This window comes from Microcaecilia unicolor, chromosome 13, assembly GCF_901765095.1.
Source record: "Microcaecilia unicolor chromosome 13, aMicUni1.1, whole genome shotgun sequence".
Taxonomy (NCBI): Eukaryota; Metazoa; Chordata; class Amphibia; order Gymnophiona; family Siphonopidae; genus Microcaecilia; species Microcaecilia unicolor.
The window spans coordinates 43,881,072-43,903,485 of record NC_044043.1 but is presented as its reverse complement, the minus strand read 5'-3'; the positions used below and the strand labels follow the sequence as shown (position 1 = coordinate 43,903,485).

Genomic DNA, 22,414 nt, shown 5'->3' with positions numbered 1-22,414 from the left:
CTAAACCAACTTCCTAGCTCTGTCCAGGGGTTATATATTATAAAGGAACCTGGCTGTTCTGGGCCTACACCAGAACTTTTCTTCTGTTAGAGAAAACTGGAATAAAAGTAAAGTCACTGCTGTGAAATATATTAATTTATTATATAGGTAAGAAAATAGAATAATACACCCTACACTACAGCTCAGCTGTACAAATGTAGCTCCCTTATGCTGATAAGCAACTGTAGAATGTATTGTCTAACTAAAACACTGATATCACTGGTTACTAGGTTATTACACAATCCACACCCATCCTGTTAGAATATCAATGATATGCTTTGATGTCCCCATGCATACCTCCTACCCACCCCCATCCTCCCACTCTGTCAGACTGTCATAGTAATGCTTGAATGTTTTCACTTATATACACTGTCAGCTAGCACATTTGCTTATTTCCGATCCGACGAAGAAGGGCAACCTTCGAAAGCTAATCAAGAAATGTATTAAGTTATGTCCAATAAAAAAGGTATCATCTTATTTTCTTTTCCATGTTTTATTTTGTTTGATTTCTATTGTTTTTAAAGGAACTTTGGAAGACAGATTCCACGGAAACACTGTTTCACCGTCAACAATCCACAGACAGATTCCCCCTGGAAGTGAGGGAAAAGCAGGGGCAGAGGGATTATCGTTTCCTTACTATCATTCAAGCACAAGTGCATATCAGAATTTTTATACTTCATACTAAGCTCAGAAAACTCCTGAAGCAGTCCTGTGGCTGAAACGCAGTACTGTGTCGAGGCTTCGATCCATAAACTCAACTTGAGAAACTTAAGAGCCCTGTCCCTGGCTCTCAAGTATACAGTCGATTTTCCACTGTCCTTTTCTTCTTGGGTACCTCCCATGGGAATTCAGCGTTCTTCCACCTCGGTGATTTTTGCTTTTGACTATTGACATAGTGGTATTTCTCGCCATCAAAGGGCTGCAGTGATTATCTAATTGTGACAGCTGCCACAGGCATGAAGGAGACTTCCTTGCTACAAAATGCAGATGTGTACAGGAAGCCATGGATAAATCAGTCCCACCATCCAGCTTTGAAGGCAACTGATGCCACTATCTGGATCGCAACCCAAGCAAACTTAGGACAGCCTTTCATGAATAGCTATTAAAGGACTGAATATCACCACTATTCGGATAGTGCCAGTGGAATCTGTCAAGATATTCAGCAGCACTATCGGCACACTGCTACTGAATGTCCACAAATCGGACCAAAAGGGCTTAGATTGTATACCAATTAATATATTTATTAAGCAAGACTAAAAAAAAAAAAAACTTCCATATTACAGATGAACATGGCAGCTGAGTTAGCTCTCTGTTGAACTCTGCATCTGAGGCTGGTCAGTATTTGGCAAGTCCTTAGTATTTTTCTTCTTTTTATGATTTTCCTGGTTCATTTTGCTGTCAGAAGTTAAAAAAAAAAATCAGATTAGACACAGTAATTGCTGAGGTAAAGAAATTCATTGCAATATCATCTTTCTGTGGGAAAATAGGCCATGCCTTGGTAACTTAGGGCCTCCTTTACTAAACCACGCTAGTGATTCCTGGCACGGCAACATGAGAGGAAGCCCATAGGAATTGAATTGGCGTCCTCTCATTTACCTTGTGGTTTAGTAAAAGAAGCCCTCATTCAGATGTAGTAATGCTACAAAGGTGGCATGGACAATCCCCAGAAGGAAGAAGGAGAATCCCCGTGGCACTTAGTTGTATTTAGGGCCCATGATAGCAAAGTTCTGAAGAGAGAGTTGGTTTGTGGTCCCTGGCCCAGGTCTGTCATTGCAATGGCTAGAGCGAACTGAGACGGAGAAAAGAAAAGGGGAAAAAAAAAAACAATCTCCACCGTGCTGCAGAAAATCTGATGGATTTAGCTGGAAACCTAATGGTGCAAAAGAATAAAGGGGCCCTTTTACTAAAGATTAGCATGCGCTAAATGCTGCGTGCCCTATTTTATACCTACGGACTACGTGGCACTTAATTGACATTGGCATTCTCAGATACATTATAATATGGGACTAGTCACATCGCCTGAATGATCCTGAGCAGTGAAAGAAGGGAGCAGGCAGGGTGGAAGGAAAGACGGGTACTATTTAAAAGTTAAGAAACATAACATAGTAGATGATAGCAGATAAAGACCTAAACGATCCACCTGGTCTGCCCAACAGTCATATTCATTATCAATTTGTGATTAAACCTACAATGATTGTGATATAAAATACTTGATCATGGTATTTCTTTGGCATTTCTGGGACATAGACCGTAGAAGTCTGCCTGGCCTATCTCAATCTGTCTTGTTATAGATGGGACACAGACCGCAGAAGTCCACCTGACACTGTGCTGTTCCCATCATATATCTGCTCTTGGTCCCTCAGCTATATGGTAAGCTGTACTGTAGAAAACCTTTAGCATCATATCTATGTTAGTAGAATGTTCTTATGCATGTTTATTAGGTGTATCATTAGTATTATATCTCTGGTATTTGAATTCCAGTGCTGTTAAATGTGTATATTTTTGATATTTTCACGATAGTTCTATTATTAGGTTTCAATTTACTGTTTTAAAGTTTACCGTATTTATGTTTATTCTTAGTTATTTTACTATTGTTATGCTGTTAACAAAATTGTAAGTTTTATATTAAACTGTACCCTGCTGTACACCACCTTGGGTGAGTATCTTCATAAATGTGGTTAATAAATCCCAATAAATACTGTCCTCGTGTTTCCAAATACTGGAGTGACTGTCAAAGCCCTCTCCAGTCCATGCTAAACTGTCTACACGGGACACAGACCGTAGAAGTCTGCCAGCCCTGGACTTAGCTCTTCAGAGCTGGAGTCACCATCTAGCTGGAGTCACCATCTAAACACCACTTGACATCAATACACTAGCAGCCATTTACGTTTTATTATTTTATAGACACTAGAAGCATAATACTTTATTAAAAGATAAAATCTGATTTTGAAGCTCTCTCCTTTTATGCTTCACCAGCATGTGTATAAAATTAGCTAAAATTAGAAATTTGCACATCATATTTTGAAATTTCAGGGTCACGCCTGAGCTTATTTTTTTCAGCATCATTTTGAAAGAAGCAAAGGGTGAGGATTTCTGAGGTAAACAAGGTAAAGAACACAGTTGAAGTCTGTTTAATTATTCAGGAAAAGTTATCAGGAAGAAGTAACAGGCAGCTTTGCAGCTCGATGCTCCTGAATTGTGAAAATAACCCTAGCATAAAGCTGGGGTTATTTTATCTTGATTTTGTGGCCCTTACACAACTAGTGGTGTTTAACTGCAAGTCACGTTAGGGTACCTGCATAGTAAAGAGATGCAAAACATGCACATTTCTACGTTTCATTGCTATGTAACCTGCGGCGATTTAAATATCACCATGGGAAATTAAGTTGGGCCGTGTTAAGGCCCTTTATGTTGCATTAAGGGGTTTATGTGACTTAAAGCTCTTAAGATAGCTTCATACCTTCCCCCTTCAGACATTAAATTATTTCTAGCTTTATATTCCAAATTAAAAATGAAAAAAAAAATCAAAAGAATGCCAGAATGCTAACTGAAAAGAACATGGAGCTTCTCAGCCTGCTTGAAAAGAAACATACTTTCTTCTCTTGGCCTGTTCCAAGAAGTACTGAGGTGTTGTGCGGATCTGTTCTCTTTTCAGAGGGTTCTTGATCATTCTCTTCTTCTGCTTACTACAAAGAATTTGCAATTAGAAAAAGAATTAATAATGAACCACCACTTAAAAAATACAGAAAATTGTTTGATACAAAAAAAAAAACCTGGATATTGTGATGTAAGAGAAAAGCAAAAGAAAAACCAGCACTAGTAAGAGATGTGCAAAGGGCCAAAATTTTTCATTTAGGATTTTTCCCGTCTTATTCCACACGTTTGTTTTATGTAAATCTAATTTTATTGAATATTATCAGAACAAAGACAAGGAAAAATCATGAGGAGTCACAACATCCCATCAACAGATTATACAGGTCAAATAAGTTGACAATACTGAAAAGTATACAACTTCCTTGTAGAACAATAATATAACATTTTCTATTATTAACCCACCTACCAAACAGGGCGGAAGGCCTTGGCTCTTATAGCCTCCAACCACGCTATCCAAATCCGCCCCAAAGGTCCACACATTTGTTTTAATGCAAATTTTTAATGAATGCTAATTAGCACAGGTACACCCACCACTCTCAACCCCCAGACATGCCTCCCACAGCAAATAAAAATGTAAAAAATTTGAACACAGGAGTAGCATGCACTGATGGTCAAACTACCGCAGGATGCTTCAGTGCGTCCCGCAGTAGTACCCTTTTACCATGCAGTATGCCTGCATTAGTATACCTTGGTAAAAGGGCCACTTAATGCATGTTTAGTCAATTTAGCATTCCTTAAAAAATTTAATATGCAAATCAATTATTCTGTACTACATATGGCAAAAGGAAATATCTTCGAGGACCAACAGATGCAATCAGAAACCAATAACATGTGGTGGAAATTTACAGATACCCCCGCATTCTATGTAGTGCAAATTAAGTTGCTTGTGCAAATCCAGTCATTCTCAATTTGCACGCACAACTCAGTTAACAAGCCAATCTGCGCTAATTGCCACTTAAGCAATTATTGACACTAATTGGCATTAATTTAAGTGTAGAACTGTCGAACCATGTTCTATAACGTGATGCACGTAAATTCTAAGTTAAAAAGGGGGCATGGCCATGGGCGTTTCTAAAATCTATGTGCATTGTTATAGAATACACCCAGTCCGTGCCTAATTTAGGTGTTGGCATTTACACCAAGTTTTACTTGGTGTAACTGCCCGCGACTAAATTTAGTTGCGTGGCTGGGCGCTCAGCATATTCTATAAACTGCGTGGAAATGTAGGTTTATTCTATAAAGTACGTCTAAATATGTGCTTACTTTATAGAATATGCCTAGGCGTATTTCGTTTCGGTGCCAATTTTTTAGGCATGATACACAGAATCTAGTCTATATTGTCCCAGTTGTATTTGATGCCACTGATCTGATTAAAAAGAATTTGCAAGCACCCTGTGAATATTCCACCCTATGAACTCCAGAAGGAGGCTCTCTTCGGCACAATGTAAGTATTAAAATGATCGTTAGCAGTTAAATCTGAGAAATTGGGATTATCTCAAACATAAACTGCCACTGGAGCGAGGTTCATGCCCATCGTGTATGTGCAAAATTAACCCATTTGGAGACATTATCCCAAGAAAATTGCTAGTTTTTATTTTTATTAAATTAATAAATCAAGGTGTAGCTACATACAGTAGCAAGTCCATTCCATCTTTACTTAACAGCCCTGCGTGAAAAATCCAAACAGCTTCTCTGAACACATTACAACTACAAGGGATCCACTCCCCACCCCGAGGGTTCCCTCTATAATCACTCTTGTAATGGTCATATCTAGTTAGCCCCACTTTGCTCCAATTTACTTTGGCAGCGTAGTCAATTTCAGCATCAAGTATAGATGGTGCAAACTCTAACACAGTCTAAGGGGGGTGGCCTCTACCCTCTTCCACCATTGTGTAAGTGCTAGGCGGGCTGCCATCATTCCAGATGTTCTAAGTTATCCCTCTCCTGCTCTATTCCCGGAACAATCCAATTGAGTAGAACTTCAATCTGCTTCCTCAATCTAACAGTCAATATGTCTTCCTGTATCCTCGGTACTGCATCCAAAAACCTGTGGATCTTGGGGTACTCCCACCATAAATGCTTTAAAGTGTCCCTTCCTTTACTCACAACTCCAACATATAGCATTCCCTGGCACAGAACTAAGAAAATTGCCACTGATGTTGTAGCTCTATAGACCGGCCAGCATTGATTGTGATTTGAACACAAAATGTTGTGTTGACATGTGAATTAGTGTGCTCAAGTAAACCATGTTCCATAATAAACTATGCAAGTCCGTCAGATCTGAAAGAAGAATAATTACCTTCTGAAAGAAAAATAATTACCTTTAAGGGAAAGCAGAATAAAAGCAGTGACCCAGGGAGTATGTAAAAAAGAGTGAAGAATTAGGCGAGCCAGGTTTGATGCTCCTTGCGACTCTGGGCAAGTCACTTAACCCTCCCAGCCCCAGATATAAAATAAGTACCTGTATATAATGTGTGAACTGCTTTGATTGTAACCACAGAAAGCAGTATATCAAATCCCAACCCCTTAAATGAATAAATACAGCCTACACCCAACAGCATATTCAGTATGATTTCAATCTGAATACTCACGTCTGCAGTTTTCGGAAATGCTTTATATAATCTGGCACAGGACAGCCGGCTTGCTGAATAACATTGGCTATACTGTTTAACAAAAAAAGCACATAATTAGGGCAGGACTAGGAGTGGCCTAATGGTTAGAGTGGTAGGCTAAGAACCAGGAGAGTCCAACTCAAATCCCACTGTGGCTCTTTGTGACTTTGGGCAACTTACTTAGCTCTCCATTGCCTCCGGTACAAACTTAAGTTGTAAGCCCTCCGGCTTGGGACAAGGCTGGTCACACCAAAGGTGATTAAGTCACAGATGACAAGTCACAGGAAAGGGCAAAGAAAACAGAACACCAGTATGGTAAAAGACGACTTTATTGACGACACAAGACCCGATACAACCATGTTTTACCATCCGCCTGCATCAAGTATAAACGTTGAAAAAAATCTTTATGAAAAATAATGAATAATTAAACAAAGGACCAAGTTTGTTTACTAGTTCTAACAATTATGCAACGAACAATACTGCTGTGTAACAACACTGTAACATACTCACAAAGCACAATACTGTTATCCATGGGCATGAACATCTTAACCTCCTGGGCCAATGCCTTTAGGATGAAATTGAACAAAGAAAAAACACAGTGCCTAATCCTTTCATCTCAGCATTCCACAATTCCCCATCTAATCTCACCATCTCCGGCACTACAATCCCCATTTCTGAAAACCTGAAAATCCTTGGAGTGACACTAGACAGCCACCTCTCCCTCGACAATCCACCACAAAGAAAATGTTCACAATGATGTGGATATTGAAATGCGTAAAACCATATCTACCCCAGAAAACATTCCAGAATTTAGTGCAATCCACGGTACTTACTCATGCTGATTACTGCAACAGTATTTTCTTAGGCTGCAAAGCCTATATCCTAAAAAAAACTTCAGACCGCCCAAAATACAGGAGCAAGACTCATCTTTGGCAGATCACGTTTTGAGAGTGCAACTCCTCTCCGTGCAAGACTGCACTGGCTCCCAATTAAAGAACGTATCAATTTCAAAGCTCAGACTTTAATCCACAAGATAATACATGGAGAATCTCCGAACTATATGATAAATCTGGTCGACCTTCCAGCAAGAAACATGTCTGTATCCTCACGAAAGTACCTCAACCTGCATTACCCCAGCTGTAAGGGTCTCAAGTACAAAACTTATGGATCCAATTTCTCCTTCCTGGGCAGCCATCTATGGAACACTCTCCCTAGACCTATTCGAGCAATCCATGACCACCTACCATTCAGAAAAGCACTAAAAACCCATCTATTCAAACAAGCCTACCTAAGAGACCCAGATTAATCTCAAGAACCCATCTACCTTACATATACTGAAGAGAAAACGACATTGACCCAGAATCCATCTCCCACCTTACCCTCCTCTCTCTACCTACCTACTCATCCTATTACTACCCACCCATCCTTCTATTATGTTATACTTAATTTCCTACATTACATAACAAAATTCTGTTACCTATTACTATGTAAGCCACATTGAGCCTGCTTTTAGTGGGAAAGTGCGGGATACAAATATAATAAATAAATAAATACACATCAGATAAGTTATTAAACAAACTTGGTAATTTGTTTTCTTATTCATTATTTTTCATAAATATTCTTTTTAACACATTTATATTTGTTGCAGATGTTGTCATAGCCCTGATGCAGGCAGATGCTGAAACATGGCCGCGCTGGGTTTTGTGTCCGAGAATAATTTTGTCAACAAAGCTGTCTTACCATTCTAGTTTTCTTCACCCTTTCCTGTGACTTGTTGCCTTTGACTTTGGTCATCTGTAAGCCCTCCGGGGACAGGAGTACATCTACTGTCCCTGAATGTAACTCACCTTGAGCTATTAATAATAAGGTGCGAGCCAAATGCAACACCAATCCATTTTGTTTTCTGTGATGTGATGACAACTAAACCAGACCCTGGGTCTTTTTGGCAGGCTGCAATTACAGTAATAACTGAATGCCGAGTTCAGATTGGACTGTACTGATACAACTAATTAGCAGCTGCTACTTAATAATAATTGTCAATCCTGGTGGAAATGTATGTTAGTAAATAAACCTTTATATTAATGGAGCCTACCTACTAACAATACAAGTTAGTGCGATTTCCTACATGCCCCAGTGTGATGCTGTGTTCTACTGGATTCCATTCTTGCATAATACAGTAGAAATCTTTTAACACTCTACACATTCCCATATTAAAATGCCAAAATCAAAAGATTTGCTATACTTGCATATTTATGTGCAATAATGTTAAAATCCATTAGGTTGTTTGAGTTTCCACCTTTAATCAATCAAAGTCAATGGTCCTTACTCCCAGTCCAAGGGTCACCAACCGGACAGACTTTTTCAGGACAATCCCTAATCAATACGTAGGAGATAGATTTGCATGTATACTGCTTCCACTGCATGCAGATATCCTGAAAATCTAACTCATTAGCAGCTCTTGAGGACTGGGAGTGGAGACCATTGATCAAAGCCAACTGCAAAGCACATGCTGTTTAGTGGAAGACAAAGTTGATAAGGTTACCTGCCTAACAGGGCCATCTCCCTAAGCAGTGAGTCAATTCAGTGCCCTGTGGTTATTTAATCAGAGCAGGCAGAAAAAGTGCTCTATATGAGTGCTTGGACACAACCTCGAGGTTCCTTGTAAGACAGTGATTCTGGTGAGAGTATCAGTGTGCTCAAAATCATTGTCTCTTGTCAGTGCAGAAGAAATGAGAATGTGTATCCAAAAGACTGGAATTGGCTATGAGTTAGCTGGTTTGGTGAATGATTGAGGGCTGGTGACTACTGGGGTAGATTTGCCCTGGTGATTAAGGAGGAGATTCTGAGATATCTTGGTCAATTTTAAGCCAGGTTTCTGTAGTCTGAATGGTTGTCCTTCCCAGAGATTACTAACACTTCATTGGTATTGGGAATAGTGCTCTTGTTTGGCAGCTCAATCCCTAATGCGACTACCTCTAGGGTTAAGGCGCCATTTTGAACCCAGACCAGCAAATGGGCAGGAGCATCTTGGATTGCTTGTGCCTCACCACTAACTCTCCAGGGAAACCTCTGGTAAGTGAAGAGGGGGAAGATCGGGGAGTAGGTGTGTGTGTTGGGGGGGAAGGCAGTTTTGGATACTCAGTCATGCTATAGGGGGGGAAAGAGGATGGAATTTTTTTTTCCGGCTGTGGGATATGTTAACTCGAAGCCAATAGTGCTTAATTGTTTCAATTTAAGACAACATTTCCTATAAAGATTACTAATCTGTGGTTCAAAAGTCAAGGAGGAATCCAAATAAACACTGAGTACTTTAGTCAAACTTAATCAGTAAAACATCACCATGGTTTAAGAATAATGTCGTCGCCCCTGCTGCGGCATTCAGTTACTGCAAGAGTTAGTACTCAGTTCTTAGGGTAACTGTTGCAATGGACTAATTTCTGTAGCAACTGCTTATTGCTCTTTAGTAAATAGCCCTTAAGTTAGTCCAATAAAAAGATCTCACAGCTTGTTTATTGACCCTTTTTTCTCCAAATATCCAAGTGGACTAACGTGGCAATTACAGTTTTCTGCTTGAGATGGAGGATTACCAGAAGGTAACAAAAAAAAACCCTCTTCAAATGGTAGAATACGCTATGATGAGAGACAGGAGAACAACAAAAACATTTCGCAGAAAACAAACTGCAAAAAGCGGAGACAGCCAAGCGGATGTCATCAGCACTAGTCACACTACTTTTTTGCTTTACTTTTGTAGACCATAAACGAGTGAGTTTGAAGACTCTGCTTCAATGCCATTTTTTACATTATATTAGGTCTTATAGCCCACTACAACTAACAGTTTCTGAGCGGATAACAACAAGAGAAGGAGCACAGAACACACTCAAACATTAAAGCAGACAAAATATTTATAAATTATGAATTATGTGACATACTTTCTAACAAGAAAAGTTTTAAGTAATTTACGAAACTCGAAGAGATGTTCTGTATATCATAAGAAAGATGGAAGAGAGTTCCAACTGGATGCTGCTTAGTAGGACAAAAAAAAAAAAAGATTTTAAAAGGCACCAAGCCTTTACTTTGCAAAACAAAAGGAAAATATAACAAAAAAAGATTTCTGGTGACTTTCCCATGTTTCCTATTAAGTAAATTTTGAATGGTGTAGTAGTATTGTTTTTGTTTTGTTGTATCAACCAATTATATAAGAGGCTAACGTTTGTGAATACATTGGAGGTCGATATTCAACATGATTTAACCTGCCAGGTAAACCGCAAAAATAGGACCGCATAAGTCAGTCCCATCTTTGGGGTCCTTTTACTAAGCTGAGGTAAAACGTGGCCTGCAGAAGTGTGGGTGCGTGTTTTTGGGGATCGCTGGGCTATTTTTTTTTACCGGGTCTGGGAGAAAGGGCATTTTTAAAAAATGGGCGTGCACTAAAAACTAGCACACGCCTATTTACGGCCTGAGCCCTTACCGCCACCCATTGATCTAGTGGCAAGGGCTCACACACAGTAACCATTTGGCACGTGCCAACTACCAATCATCACCACACGCAGCAGAAATATTAAAATAATTACCACCACCGGAATGAGTGTGCGCCAAATTCAAAATTACCGCCAGGGGGCACACTAGCCTGGCGGTAGTCTCATTTTGGTGCACGCTGCACGCTCGTAGGCCCTAGCGCAGCTTAGTAAAAGGGCCCCTTTATGCGGTAACCCATAGCCGGTTAAGTGCTGAATATTGCACTTAATCGGCTGTATGTTAGCCAGCTCTGCAAACCTGGCCTGGCCTTGAATTTCCAGGTTTAGCACTGATCAGAAAAACGCTGATCACCACCAGCTGAATATCAGTCCTATTGTGTTTACTCTCATTAAAAAACAAGGACCCTCAACACAGGCACTTGCAGAAACATGGCTGTGTCAGGTCAATAATAAAATTAAAAACCAGAGTGTGGCTCCATTGACATCATTATCTCCTTGGCTGTCTTCACTTTTTGCTGTTAGAAAATGCTGTGATGCCATTATTGTCTGGTGTTAGTTGGTCTGCTGGAATTTCTCCGACTCACGGCACATTTAGTTTCAGATATGTTCCAGGCTTTTTAAGTACTGCATGATCATTTGCCAGCTTATCTAAAAGGAAGGTCTATAAAATAATGAGTATAACGGGTAGACGTGAATTGTTTGTTTATTCTTTCCAAACCTACTAAGACTAGGGGGCATGCAATGAAGCTACAAAGTTGTAAATTTAATATGAATCAGAGAAAATTGTTCTTCACTCAACATGCAACTAAACTCTGGAATTTGTTGCCAGAGAATGTGGTAAAGGCGGTTAGCTTAGCGGGGTTTAAAAAGGGTCTGATGGCTTCCTAAAGGAAAAGTCCATAGACCATTATTAAATTGACTTGAGAAAATCCACTGCTAATTTCTGGGACAAGCATCATAAAATGTATTGAGCTTTTCTGGGATCTTGCCAGGTATTTGCGACCTGGATTGGCCACTGTTGGAAACAAGATACTGGGCTTGATGGACCTTTGGTCTGTCCCAGTGTGGCAAAACTTATGTACTTATAAGCTCTGGCTTGGTATGTGCCAAGCTGAGCTTTAATATCTGGAAGGTGTCATCAACTGAATAATCCAGGGATGAGAGAGGGCGTTTTCTATTGCTGGGCCAGAAGTCATTCATTTAGAAAAAGGATTACTTTCGGTTTTGAAAAAGTTTGAAGACATGATTGCTTAGGAATGTCTTTGGGGGATCATGAAGAGTAGTTAGTGAGAGGGGATGCTAACTGTTCTAACTTGCCAGTTTGTTGTTATCCTTCTTGGAAGAGGAATTTGTAAGGCAGGTTATAAATCACACTAAGAACAACCTTAACATGTTAAGCAGAAAGTGGTAAATTCGCCTTTTCACTTTGGCCAAAACTGTCACAGATCAAGTAAAACATTAAAAAAAATTACCTTCTTATTAAAGGTTTATCATCTTCGGTGAAGAAACTAATTGCTTTTCCTTTGTGTCCTGCTCTTCCAGTGCGGCCTGTCAGGGGGAGGGGGAAGAGGAAGGATCAGTTGTTAGAAGATCATGTAAGAGATATACTTCATTGGATTATCCACACATTTCTTCAAATCAACACATAAGAAACAAGCGCTAGTAAAATCTTCCCTGCCCCTGTTACTAAGCTCTGGATTGAGAGGGCATGGGATGAAGGTGAAACCGGACAAACTCAGGAATAACCTAAGGAAATACTTCTTCATGGAAAAGGTAGTGAAGACGAAGACTGAATCTGAATTTAAGTAAGTTTGGGACAAGTACATAGGATGTCTAAGGGGTGAAAGGAATAGTGGATGGAATGGATGGGTAGGTTGGATAAGCCCTATGGTCTCTATCTGCCTTCATTTTTCTCTCTTTCTATGCTTCTTTCTCTGTCTAGTGGGCTACATCAAAGCTGTCCTTTGGTTCTGTGACCTTGTGCATCCATGCCTGGCAATTGTTTGCTTTCTCTGGGACATTTAAATTAAATTAGGATTTCTTCTCTGATACCTAACCTGCTCTGTATTGTTCTTTGTTCACCACCATGAAACATTCCATAACCAGCAATAAAAAGTCTTTTGAAGAGTAAATAATCCAGCACACACAATAGCTGCTTCTAATATAGCTTCATTGTACTTAAGGGTTTTCTTCTTAATCCAAATTTTTGTTAAGCAGCTACATTATCACTTCAAAGTCTAGCTACTTGCTTCCTCTTAGCTAAATAAAAGTGTAGCATGCAAACAGCACAGGTAAGCTTTGACGGAGGTTGCTCACCTATCCGATGGATGTATTCCACCGAGCTTGTTGGGAAGTCAAAGTTGATTACCATGTTTACGCCTTTAAAGTCAATGCCTCGTGCTAATAGAGCTGTGCAGATCAACACCCAGATCTTTCCAGCTCGGAAATTCTGTATAACACTGTCTCTCTGATGAGTAAAAAAAAAGGAACAATATGTTCTTATTAATATTAAAAGCATCAACCGCTGGCTGATTTCTACTGTGAGCTAAAAACGCTACCATGGTTTAGTACAAGACCCCTCTCAATAATTAAGTGCACACTTTAGAAAATAAAATCGCGTAGATGTCCTTGCCGAATTTACTGGTTGTTAGACACATTCAATAAACCTTTATCCTAGAAAGGCAGACTATAAAGCAAACTGATGTCGAAAGAAAACCAGCTGTAGTAAAGAATGCACTTTGTTCATTGTTTAGTGAACAAACAATGACTCTGTGGAATGCAAAAAGGCCAGAGTTACTTAGAAAGCTTAGTAATAAGCACTCCCATTTTATGTGGATGGGAAAATTGTTTAGTAAGTAGGGGCCTCTGAGAAACTTTAGAGGCAGACCAGATCTTTGAGAGTCTAGATTATATACTATATAGTTTTTCATTACACCGATAGCAGTGATGGCACATACCCTTTAGCAGTATGTCAAATAAAGAAAACTTGAAATTTGTCTTCTCTTGTAAATATGCAACCCAAATACCTATCACTCAGATGTACAGAAACCAGTTTAGACAGACTGTGATCCTTCAGTAACCCAACTGTGAGTTTCTTGCATGCAGCCATCTCTCTAAATGAAAAGTTTCTTTCTTTAATGCCACCTGTCTTGTTAATGGTAGATTAGGGTTGTCTCGTACAAGCGATTTTTCCCGGATTCTATATATGGTGCCAAAATTGGGCGCCAATCCAAGATGTGGGCTCAACTAAATTAGCTACGGAGCCAATTATGTTATGTTATACCAAGTCTCCTATTCCATCACTACCTATCCAGTTCAAGGCAGATTCCATTAAACAAGAGATCAGATTAATATGTACAAGAATTGCAACAGATAACAATTAATTATATTTGAAGAAATTACAGCGAAAATAATAAGAAACAATTTACTTGAATCATAATCTGATAAGCCAAATTTTTCCTAAAGCACAGATAAGGTCTGCAAGATCTTAATGAAAGAGGTAGTGTATTCCAGGTTTCTGCCATCCGATACTGTATTGATAAAAATCACACGTTAATTATTGCTGGAAAACTTAATAAAATTTGGTTTCGGGTACTGAATCTTATATTAGGGTCATACAGCAATTTTGTTATGTTAATCATGTAAAAGGGAACTCCCTGGCTAAGATTTTGAAAACTGTAGTACATAGTTTAAATTAAATTAGTGCCAATAATTGGGTGCTAATTGGCACCAATTTGAATATGTGCACACAATTTGCGATGCTCTATTTTATAACAATGTACGCCCAAATCCCATAGCGTGCAACCTAAAAGGGGGCGTGGCTGTGTTCCTAAAATTTGCGTGGGCCTAATTGAGTGCTGGGAATTTACACCTGGTTTCAGCATGCGTAAGTCGTGGCGTCCAAATCTGGGAGCCGAGATCGGCGCTCATCATTGAGCGCCCATTTCAGAATAGCATCGAGCGCTGATTTTTGAACGCTATTTACTGAATCTAGCCCTTTAAGCATTTGTAACTTGTGCAAAGCACATAGAAAGGTTTTCATCAGAATTGCGGTCTATAAATGTTCTTTAAATAAATAAATACCTGCTGCTGTGTTCTATCAGCATGAATGATGTCCACGTTAATACCTTCATATATGAGCTCATGGAAAAGCTCTTTTGCTCTGTCTACGGACTGAACAAATACAAGTACTGGGGGCAGGAATCCCTGTAAAATGAAAGCCAACACGAGTGAGCCAATCTGGAAGCTTTTCCCAGCTTGGGTTAATTAACAAGCATGATCCATATGCCTAATCTTTTACAGCACATGTGGTTGGGGGGGGGGGGGGGGGCAGGAAATAGGAATCACCTGATGATCAGGGTTGACTTGACCAAATATTTTTGAAAAAGGAACATTTTTATATGATTAAAAAAAAAAAAAAAAGTTACCAACATGTGGGATGGGTACCCAGAATTTTTTTTAATTACTATTTTTTTTACATTATTAATTTGCAAAATTAATTACAAGCATCCACTTGTGCGAAAAAAAAAATCAATCACCAGAATGTTACAGATAAACCAGTTAAATAAAAGGAAAAAAAACCCACTTTAAATTGCAGTATCTTTACACACCTACTGGTTACACTATACCACAAAAACAGCAGTAGGGGGTAGATAAAAGAAAAAAAGGTGGAATATAAATCAAGAACTATATCACTTAAAGAAAATAGGCATTAGCATAATGTTTAAGGGTACATCAAAATACAGTCAAGAGACAGCAAACAAAAAACAGGGGACTCATCCTGGTGAAATCCACGAAGGAGCACAGCTGATCCGGGTCAGAAAACACATATCTAATACCCGAGGGGACCCTTTTACCAAGCTATTGGTGATGTAGGAAGTACTCCTATAGCCAGGACTTGCCCACCAGGCGATGCATTTTCAAGAACTTCTGCCCAGGCGGGAAGGGTTAGGCCAGCTATTGTAATTGATGATTCAATCATTAGGCCTATAGACAGCTGGGTGGCTGATGGACGTGAGGATCGCCTGGTCTCTTGCTTGCCTGGTGGCAAAGGTGGCGGACCTCACGCGTCACCTAGACATAGGAAAATGTGGGAGGGAATGTCTGGAAGCTCTTAGGTAGAAAGATGAAGTCCGGATCCTCCAGGGTAGCTTTTTCTGAAATGCTTCCCGTCCCACATGCAGGACCCAAAAGGCAGGCAGAGCTCCGAAGTCTCAATGCATGGTGCATGCCGGCATTTGAGTGCTCATGAGGGCTGAGAGAAACCTCGCCTCCAAGAAGGTCTCAGCACTGTCAGCAACAGGGACTTGGCCGATGCTTCTTTTCCCTTCTCCAGGCTGAGACAAAAACCCTACAATCATAGGGTGAAGTGCCAAGCTCAAGTGCACCGGGGCTCTCGCCTTCCCCTTCCATTTGTGTGGCATCAGCAAAGTTCAGCAAGTGGAGTTCAGCCACCGACTCGCTGGTGTCTCAGCATGCCACCATCTTGACTCCTCCCCTGTACTATTTTTGTTTTAAACAAATGTCAGTAAGAGTGTGCACTATTTGCTCTTTCCTGATGGTGCACACTTTAAGGGAAGTGTGTACAATACCAGGGTTGTGGAGTTGGTAAAAATGTACCGTCTCCAACTCTAGTTTCAAAATAAAAATTCACATTATAATATATGGTAAATTTGTCATTTTATACAATCTATATGGTTTTTTTTTTGTCCTGAATCAAAGTATTGGCATATAAGTTATATTTAGCAGTATTTTAGATCCAGGACAAAAATATTTAAAGCCTCCAATAAGTAAGAGTCTGAGTCAGACAGCAGAAAAATAGAGGAGTCGGGAGTCGAAAGGTTTGGTATACCGAGTCCAACTCCACAGCCCTGTACACTACACAAAACACATTCACAGAATGAATTTACATTATAATACACTATTAGACTTATATGATTTGCATGTTAAATTTAAAAGTAAATGTAGCAGAAAAAGAGTTATAGATTTTGTACTGAATCCAAACTTTTTTCTTGACGGTTTTACACAGCAGACTTTCAAATGACAAAGTGTTTTCTGAAAATGAGTTTTGTTAAATGTTTTAAATCTTGTTTATCATAAAAATAAATACCTTTTTGATAAGATCTCTCATTGCCAGCAGCTTTCCCGTTTCAGATCCAACAAACAAAAGTTCTTGTTCTACAGTCTCAACAGCTGAGTTTCTGCAATCAGAACCATTTATATTATATATACCTAAAATAAGAACTTTTTCATCCTTCTATTAATCATAACTGAGAAAGAGAAAAAAAATCTCAAAATCCAAGCCTGTCTGTGGAATATATGGACACTAATGTCCATGAGAACTGCAAAATAATTTATAAAGTACTTTAGAACCACTGGGTTGAGATGGACTATTAATTAGAAGAATTGGTTCAAATTAAGGACCCAATGCAATGCACAAAAAGGATCGCATGCAAATGAGCTGAACGGATCCCCCTTTGAGCATCATCGCTGTTTACGAGTCAGAGCTGTCAAATGCATTTGACAGCTCTGATGCACCAGGCCCTCCCTAACCCCACACTTTTATGTTTAAATCTTTTTATTGGACAAATCAGTCACAGACTTCAGCAGCAACCATTCAACAATTTACAAAACATCCAGTAAGTTACAGCATTCTGTTGAGCAATCATCCCAAATTTTATATTTTATCTCCCTCCCCCCACCCAACCTCATCCCTCCCTAAAATACGTCCAAACAATATATTCTCAATCATTAGAACCAGTTACAGTAAACCCTAAAACAAATACCTCCAAAATATTGGATCTGCCAATCCCTATCTTCTCCCATCTTGTACCAGCTCTACTACCCATCCCTCAAGTTATGTCTCATAACTCAATGTTAACACCTGGAAAGAAGGGGGATGTTTGGTTTCTTATAACATCCCCAACACTTTCTTATACCTTTCAAGGTGACGTAGCGCTAACCTCTCCCCAAACTTTACCACTGTAACCTACTAACCAACAATAATCTGTCCCCACCCATCCCCGACTCTGCACTCCCAACACCCACACTTTTAAAAAATTTTTATTTCCCTGGTGGTCCAGTGGACCCTGAACCCCACCCCCCCCAATCTTTTTTTTTTTTATTTCCCTGGTGGTCCATCCCCCCTCCTTACCCTGACCCCACCCACACCCTCTGTACCTTTACAACAAGGTGGAGGCATGAGGGCAGGAGCAACAGTTCCTCCCCTCTTGCCCGCCTGGAACAAAATGGCAGCACCCGGGGCCTGCCCAGTGTATTCTGGGATACACTGAGCAAGGCTGAACACCATATAAGGAGTATTTTTCCTTATATGGTGTTTAGCCCCACCCAGTGCATCCCAGAATGCACTGGGCAGGACCAGGGTGCCACCATTTTGTTCCGGATGTGCCCAAGGCAGGAGGGAAGAGCAGTTGCTCCTGCCTCCACCTTGTTGTAAAAATACAGGGAGTGGTGGGGTGGGGTCAGGTGCAGACAGGGTGTATGTGCACGGGTAAGAAGTCCTGTCCACTGGACCACCAGGAAAAGGTTTAAAAAAGATCAGTGGGGGGGGGGGGGGGGGGGGGGGGGTTTGTCAAGGTCCATTGGACCACCAGGGAAATTAAAAAAAAAATTGGGGGTTGGGCACTGGGAGGTAAGAAGTAGGAAGCACAAGAAGGCAATTGCCTGCTTGTGCTGTGCTTCTCTCTTCTCTGACAGCTCCAGAGCAGCTGTAAAATTTGTTTGTCAAATTAGGGCTGCTCTGGAGCTGTGCATCTCCCAGAATACGCATTAGACTATGAATGAGATCATTAGAATATTAATGAGCTCATTGTAATACATTTGAATGGGGCTCTTGGTGGCTGCTAACAGCATGCATTAGAGCCACGGAAAACCCCTTTGTGCATTACTAGGTACATAAATAATTGCTTTAGATTGGCTAGAACCACTCTAAAGCAAACATTAATAGCAGTGTAAGCTTTGTGCATCTCGGCCTATGTTCCTTAGACTTAAACAGTGATACAGTGCTCATGCCTGCAAAAATCCTCTAACCTAAACATGTCTCATGTTTTCTGAAAAAGAACGGAACCAACAGGGTGAGAAAAAAATGCGTCATGACTGCAATGTAATTGGCAATTGATAGAACACATCAGATCTGACAGCTGGCGCAACAGTGAGACCAAACTTACCTAGCGCCGACTGACACGGAAATGACATTGTCGAGATGCAGTTTGCACCAGTTTTCCACATCATGAGCAAATGTTGCACTAAACATGGCTCTTTTGACAATATGCGATGTACAGGCCAGGAAAATGGATGCCAGCTGTTCTCTGAAACCAGTTTTCCCGTCCTCAAACAATTTGTCCGATTCATCAACAACCAACCATTCAACACTAAGAATAAATGTACACAAACAGATCAGGAACTATGTAGCAAACATACAGTGGAAAAATATCCCCAAACATCTGCTCTTTTGGTCAGCAGGGGAGGGACTCTCGTATATTGAGCAACAGCATCACCTACTGGCTAGGCACAATGTGCACATTCAATGCAGTCTCGATTATCTGACCTTTGCTGATCCGACCATCCAGCATATCTGACAGACCCCCAGTGATGTCACCGCATTGTCCTAAAGAAGTGTGCGGCTTCTTTCTGTTTTCTGGCGTAGCACAGAGGGAAGATTCGCACCTGAGTCAATTAGTTTTCGAACCCGGGGCCCTAGTTTTACTGCAAAATTGGGAACTCTATGCCTTTAATTATGCATTGTTTGATGGGTTACCAGTGTTTTCCGTATTATCCGACAATGGGTCAGTCCCGTTTTTACGTCAGATAATCGAGACTTTACTGTATTTGGAGCCCAAGGATTGTCACTACAATGATTGAACTATACAGGTACTGGCTTAAAACTGAAAGAAAAACCCCAAGTGGTAACGAATGAAGCTCACTGTGGTGTTATTTATTTTATCTATATTTAGTTCATGCCTTTTCATTGTTAGCTAGAAGCAAATTTCATTTTGGTAAAGTAGCTATTTCCCTGTCCTGTGGCAGGAGCAGCCATATGTGAAATCCAGCCTGCCCTGCACCACCACTTCCTTTATATCCTCTGGCCTGCTGACACCCAACAGACATGTTTCTCGGGCAATGTAATCACCTATTGTGGATTAAAACTGGTTAAAAGATAGAAAACAGAAAGTAGGGTTAAATGGTCGGTATTCTCAATGGAGAAGGCTAGATAGTGGGGTTCGTCAGGGGTCTGTGCTGGGACTGCTGCTTTTTAACATATTTATAAATGATCTAGAGATGGAAGTAACTAGTGAGGTAATTAAATTTGCTCATGACACAAAGTTATTCAAAGTTATTAAATCGTAAGAGGATTGTGAAAAATTACAAGAGGACCTTACGAGACTGGGAGACTGGGCATCTAAATGGCAGATGATGTTTAATGTGAGCGAGTGCAAAGTAATACATGTGGTAAAGAGCAACCCAAACTATAGGTACTTAATGCAAGGTTCCACATTAGGAGTCACCGACTAGGAAAGAGATCTAGGTGTCATCGCTGATAATACGTTGAAATCCTCTGCTCAGTGTGCAGCGTTAGCTAAGAAAGCAAATAGAATATTAGGTACAATTAGGAAAGGAATGGAAAATAAAAATGAGGACGTTATAATGCCTTTATATTGCTTCATGGTGCGATCATACTTCAAATATTATTCTGGTCACCGCATCTAAAAAAATATATAGTGGAATTAGAAAAGGTACAGAGAAGGGCAACAAAAATGATAAAGGGGATAGGGTGACGTCTCTATGAGGAAAGGCTAAAGCATCTAGGGCTCTTCAGCTTGGAGAAAAGACGGCTGAGGGGAGATATGATAGAGATCTATAAAATAATGAGTGGAGTGGAACGGGTAGAAGTGAATCACTTGTTTTCTCTTTCCAAAAATACTAGGACTAGGGGGCACGCAATGAAGCTACAAAGTAGTACATTTAAAATGAAATGGAAAAAATGTTTCTTCACTCAACATGTAATTAAACTCTGGAATTTGTTGCTAGAGAATGTAGTAAAAAGTCAGCTTAGCGGGGTTTAAAAATGTTTGGATAGCTTCCTAAAAGAAAAGTCCATAGACCATTATTAAAATGGACTTTGGGAAAATCCATTGCTTATTTCTAGGATAAATAGCATAAAATGTTTTGTACTGTTTTGGGATCTTGCCAGGTACTTGTAACCTGGATTGGCCACTGCTGGAAACAGGATGCTGGGCTTGATGGACTTTCGGTCTGTCCCAGTATGGCAATACTTATATGGAGTGCAGAAGGTCCCCCTTTAATAATGTGCAAAGATCAGTGCATCATTAAAGGCAAAGATTCAGGGCTGCCAGTGATCATATCGGCAGACTGACCATGAGGAGCACTGGTGGGTTCCTGTCTCTGCATTCCTCTTGACTGCCAACGGCGCTGGAGTTTTCCAGGACAAGAACTTTCGAGGATGATTTACTGAACAGGAGCAGAGGACTCCTGGGAGTATGTCCTAATCTTACTCTTTTTGTTCATAGGAAATGTTTTACACGGAATACAAGTTGTCACCATCTTGTTTCTAGTCTTTTTACAGTTTTGAGTAGGGATATGTGTTCACTGATGCACAATAGTGCCTGATATATCAATTTAGCCTACAGTAACCTACAAATGAATGCAAATCGTCGTTTAACATGAATTAATTTAAAGAAAATTAAAATAGATGTATGAAATGAACAAAAGAAAAAATACAGAAAAATGAAAAAGACCATAAGAACCAAAATATTTTGACTTGTGCACATCTCTAGTGTTGGGCATCTCTGGTGATCATTATTTTTACAATGCTTATTTTTTCTTTTAAGAAAATGTCTACAGGCAAAGGAGCCAACTTTTCAAAATTATTGCAGGTGCTAAGCCCAGTGGAAATAATCTATTCCTGGACATATACAAGGAATTTTCTCAATATTAGGGGTGCTCAAACATCCATAACACCCAAAGAGTTGGCTCCTCTGTCTACAGATAATGCTTAGCCCTAGATTCCTGAAATCAAAGACCATACTAACCTTCCAAACCGGTCATGGCTCTCAAAATGTTTGCCCATCCCGATCTAAGGGCTGGATTTAGGAAAAAGAGTTAGGGATTACAGAAGGTGAAGTAACTTGCCCGAAGTCACAAGGAGCAACAGTAGGACTTTTAACCTTGGCACCCTTCGATTCTCAGCCTGCTGCTTCAACCAGTGGACTACACCTCCACCCCTAACAGAGCTGCACAGCCAAAGCAGCACAAAGAAACTGCTGGATTAAAACAAACAAACAAGCATGACTGTGAGGTATTCATAGTCACAACCTCCGATTCCTGGGGCAGAGTTTTCAAGATTCCATGGCAAACGTTTGCAAAGTCGGTGGCATATTTGTGTACATCTGAATGGAACTGCATATGAAATAATGTTACTTTGCATTTTACTTTATAAAAATAAAGTTTTCTGACATTTCCTCTCACTTGAAAGTTCTTTGCAGATCTTAATAGTAAACTCTGTGGTTCATTTATCTGGTTCGTTTCTTTTTTTGTGGGTGGGGGGAGGGAAGGCAAGGTATCTTAGTAATCAGTGCTTTGAAGAGAGAAGAGGGA

At 40.1% G+C, this 22,414-nt stretch overlaps 1 protein-coding gene across 3 annotated transcripts in view; it reads right to left on the bottom strand.

The window, feature by feature from the left end:
• Positions 1–1,265: 1,265 nt before the first annotated feature.
• The window catches only part of DDX52 (DExD-box helicase 52), a 35,730-nt gene continuing 14,581 nt past the window's right edge, over positions 1,266–22,414 (bottom strand). For all 3 annotated transcript variants that reach the window (XM_030185561.1, XM_030185562.1, XM_030185560.1), the window contains exons 8-15: positions 18,967–19,170; positions 16,890–16,980; positions 14,864–14,986; positions 13,097–13,247; positions 12,253–12,328; positions 6,285–6,356; positions 3,633–3,725; positions 1,266–1,434 (exon numbers count right to left, since the gene is read on the bottom strand). In XM_030185561.1, coding sequence (XP_030041421.1) covers positions 1,341–1,434; positions 3,633–3,725; positions 6,285–6,356; positions 12,253–12,328; positions 13,097–13,247; positions 14,864–14,986; positions 16,890–16,980; positions 18,967–19,170 — 904 coding nt within the window. In that variant the 3' untranslated portion in view covers positions 1,266–1,340. The remainder of the gene's footprint in view (positions 1,435–3,632; positions 3,726–6,284; positions 6,357–12,252; positions 12,329–13,096; positions 13,248–14,863; positions 14,987–16,889; positions 16,981–18,966; positions 19,171–22,414) is intronic.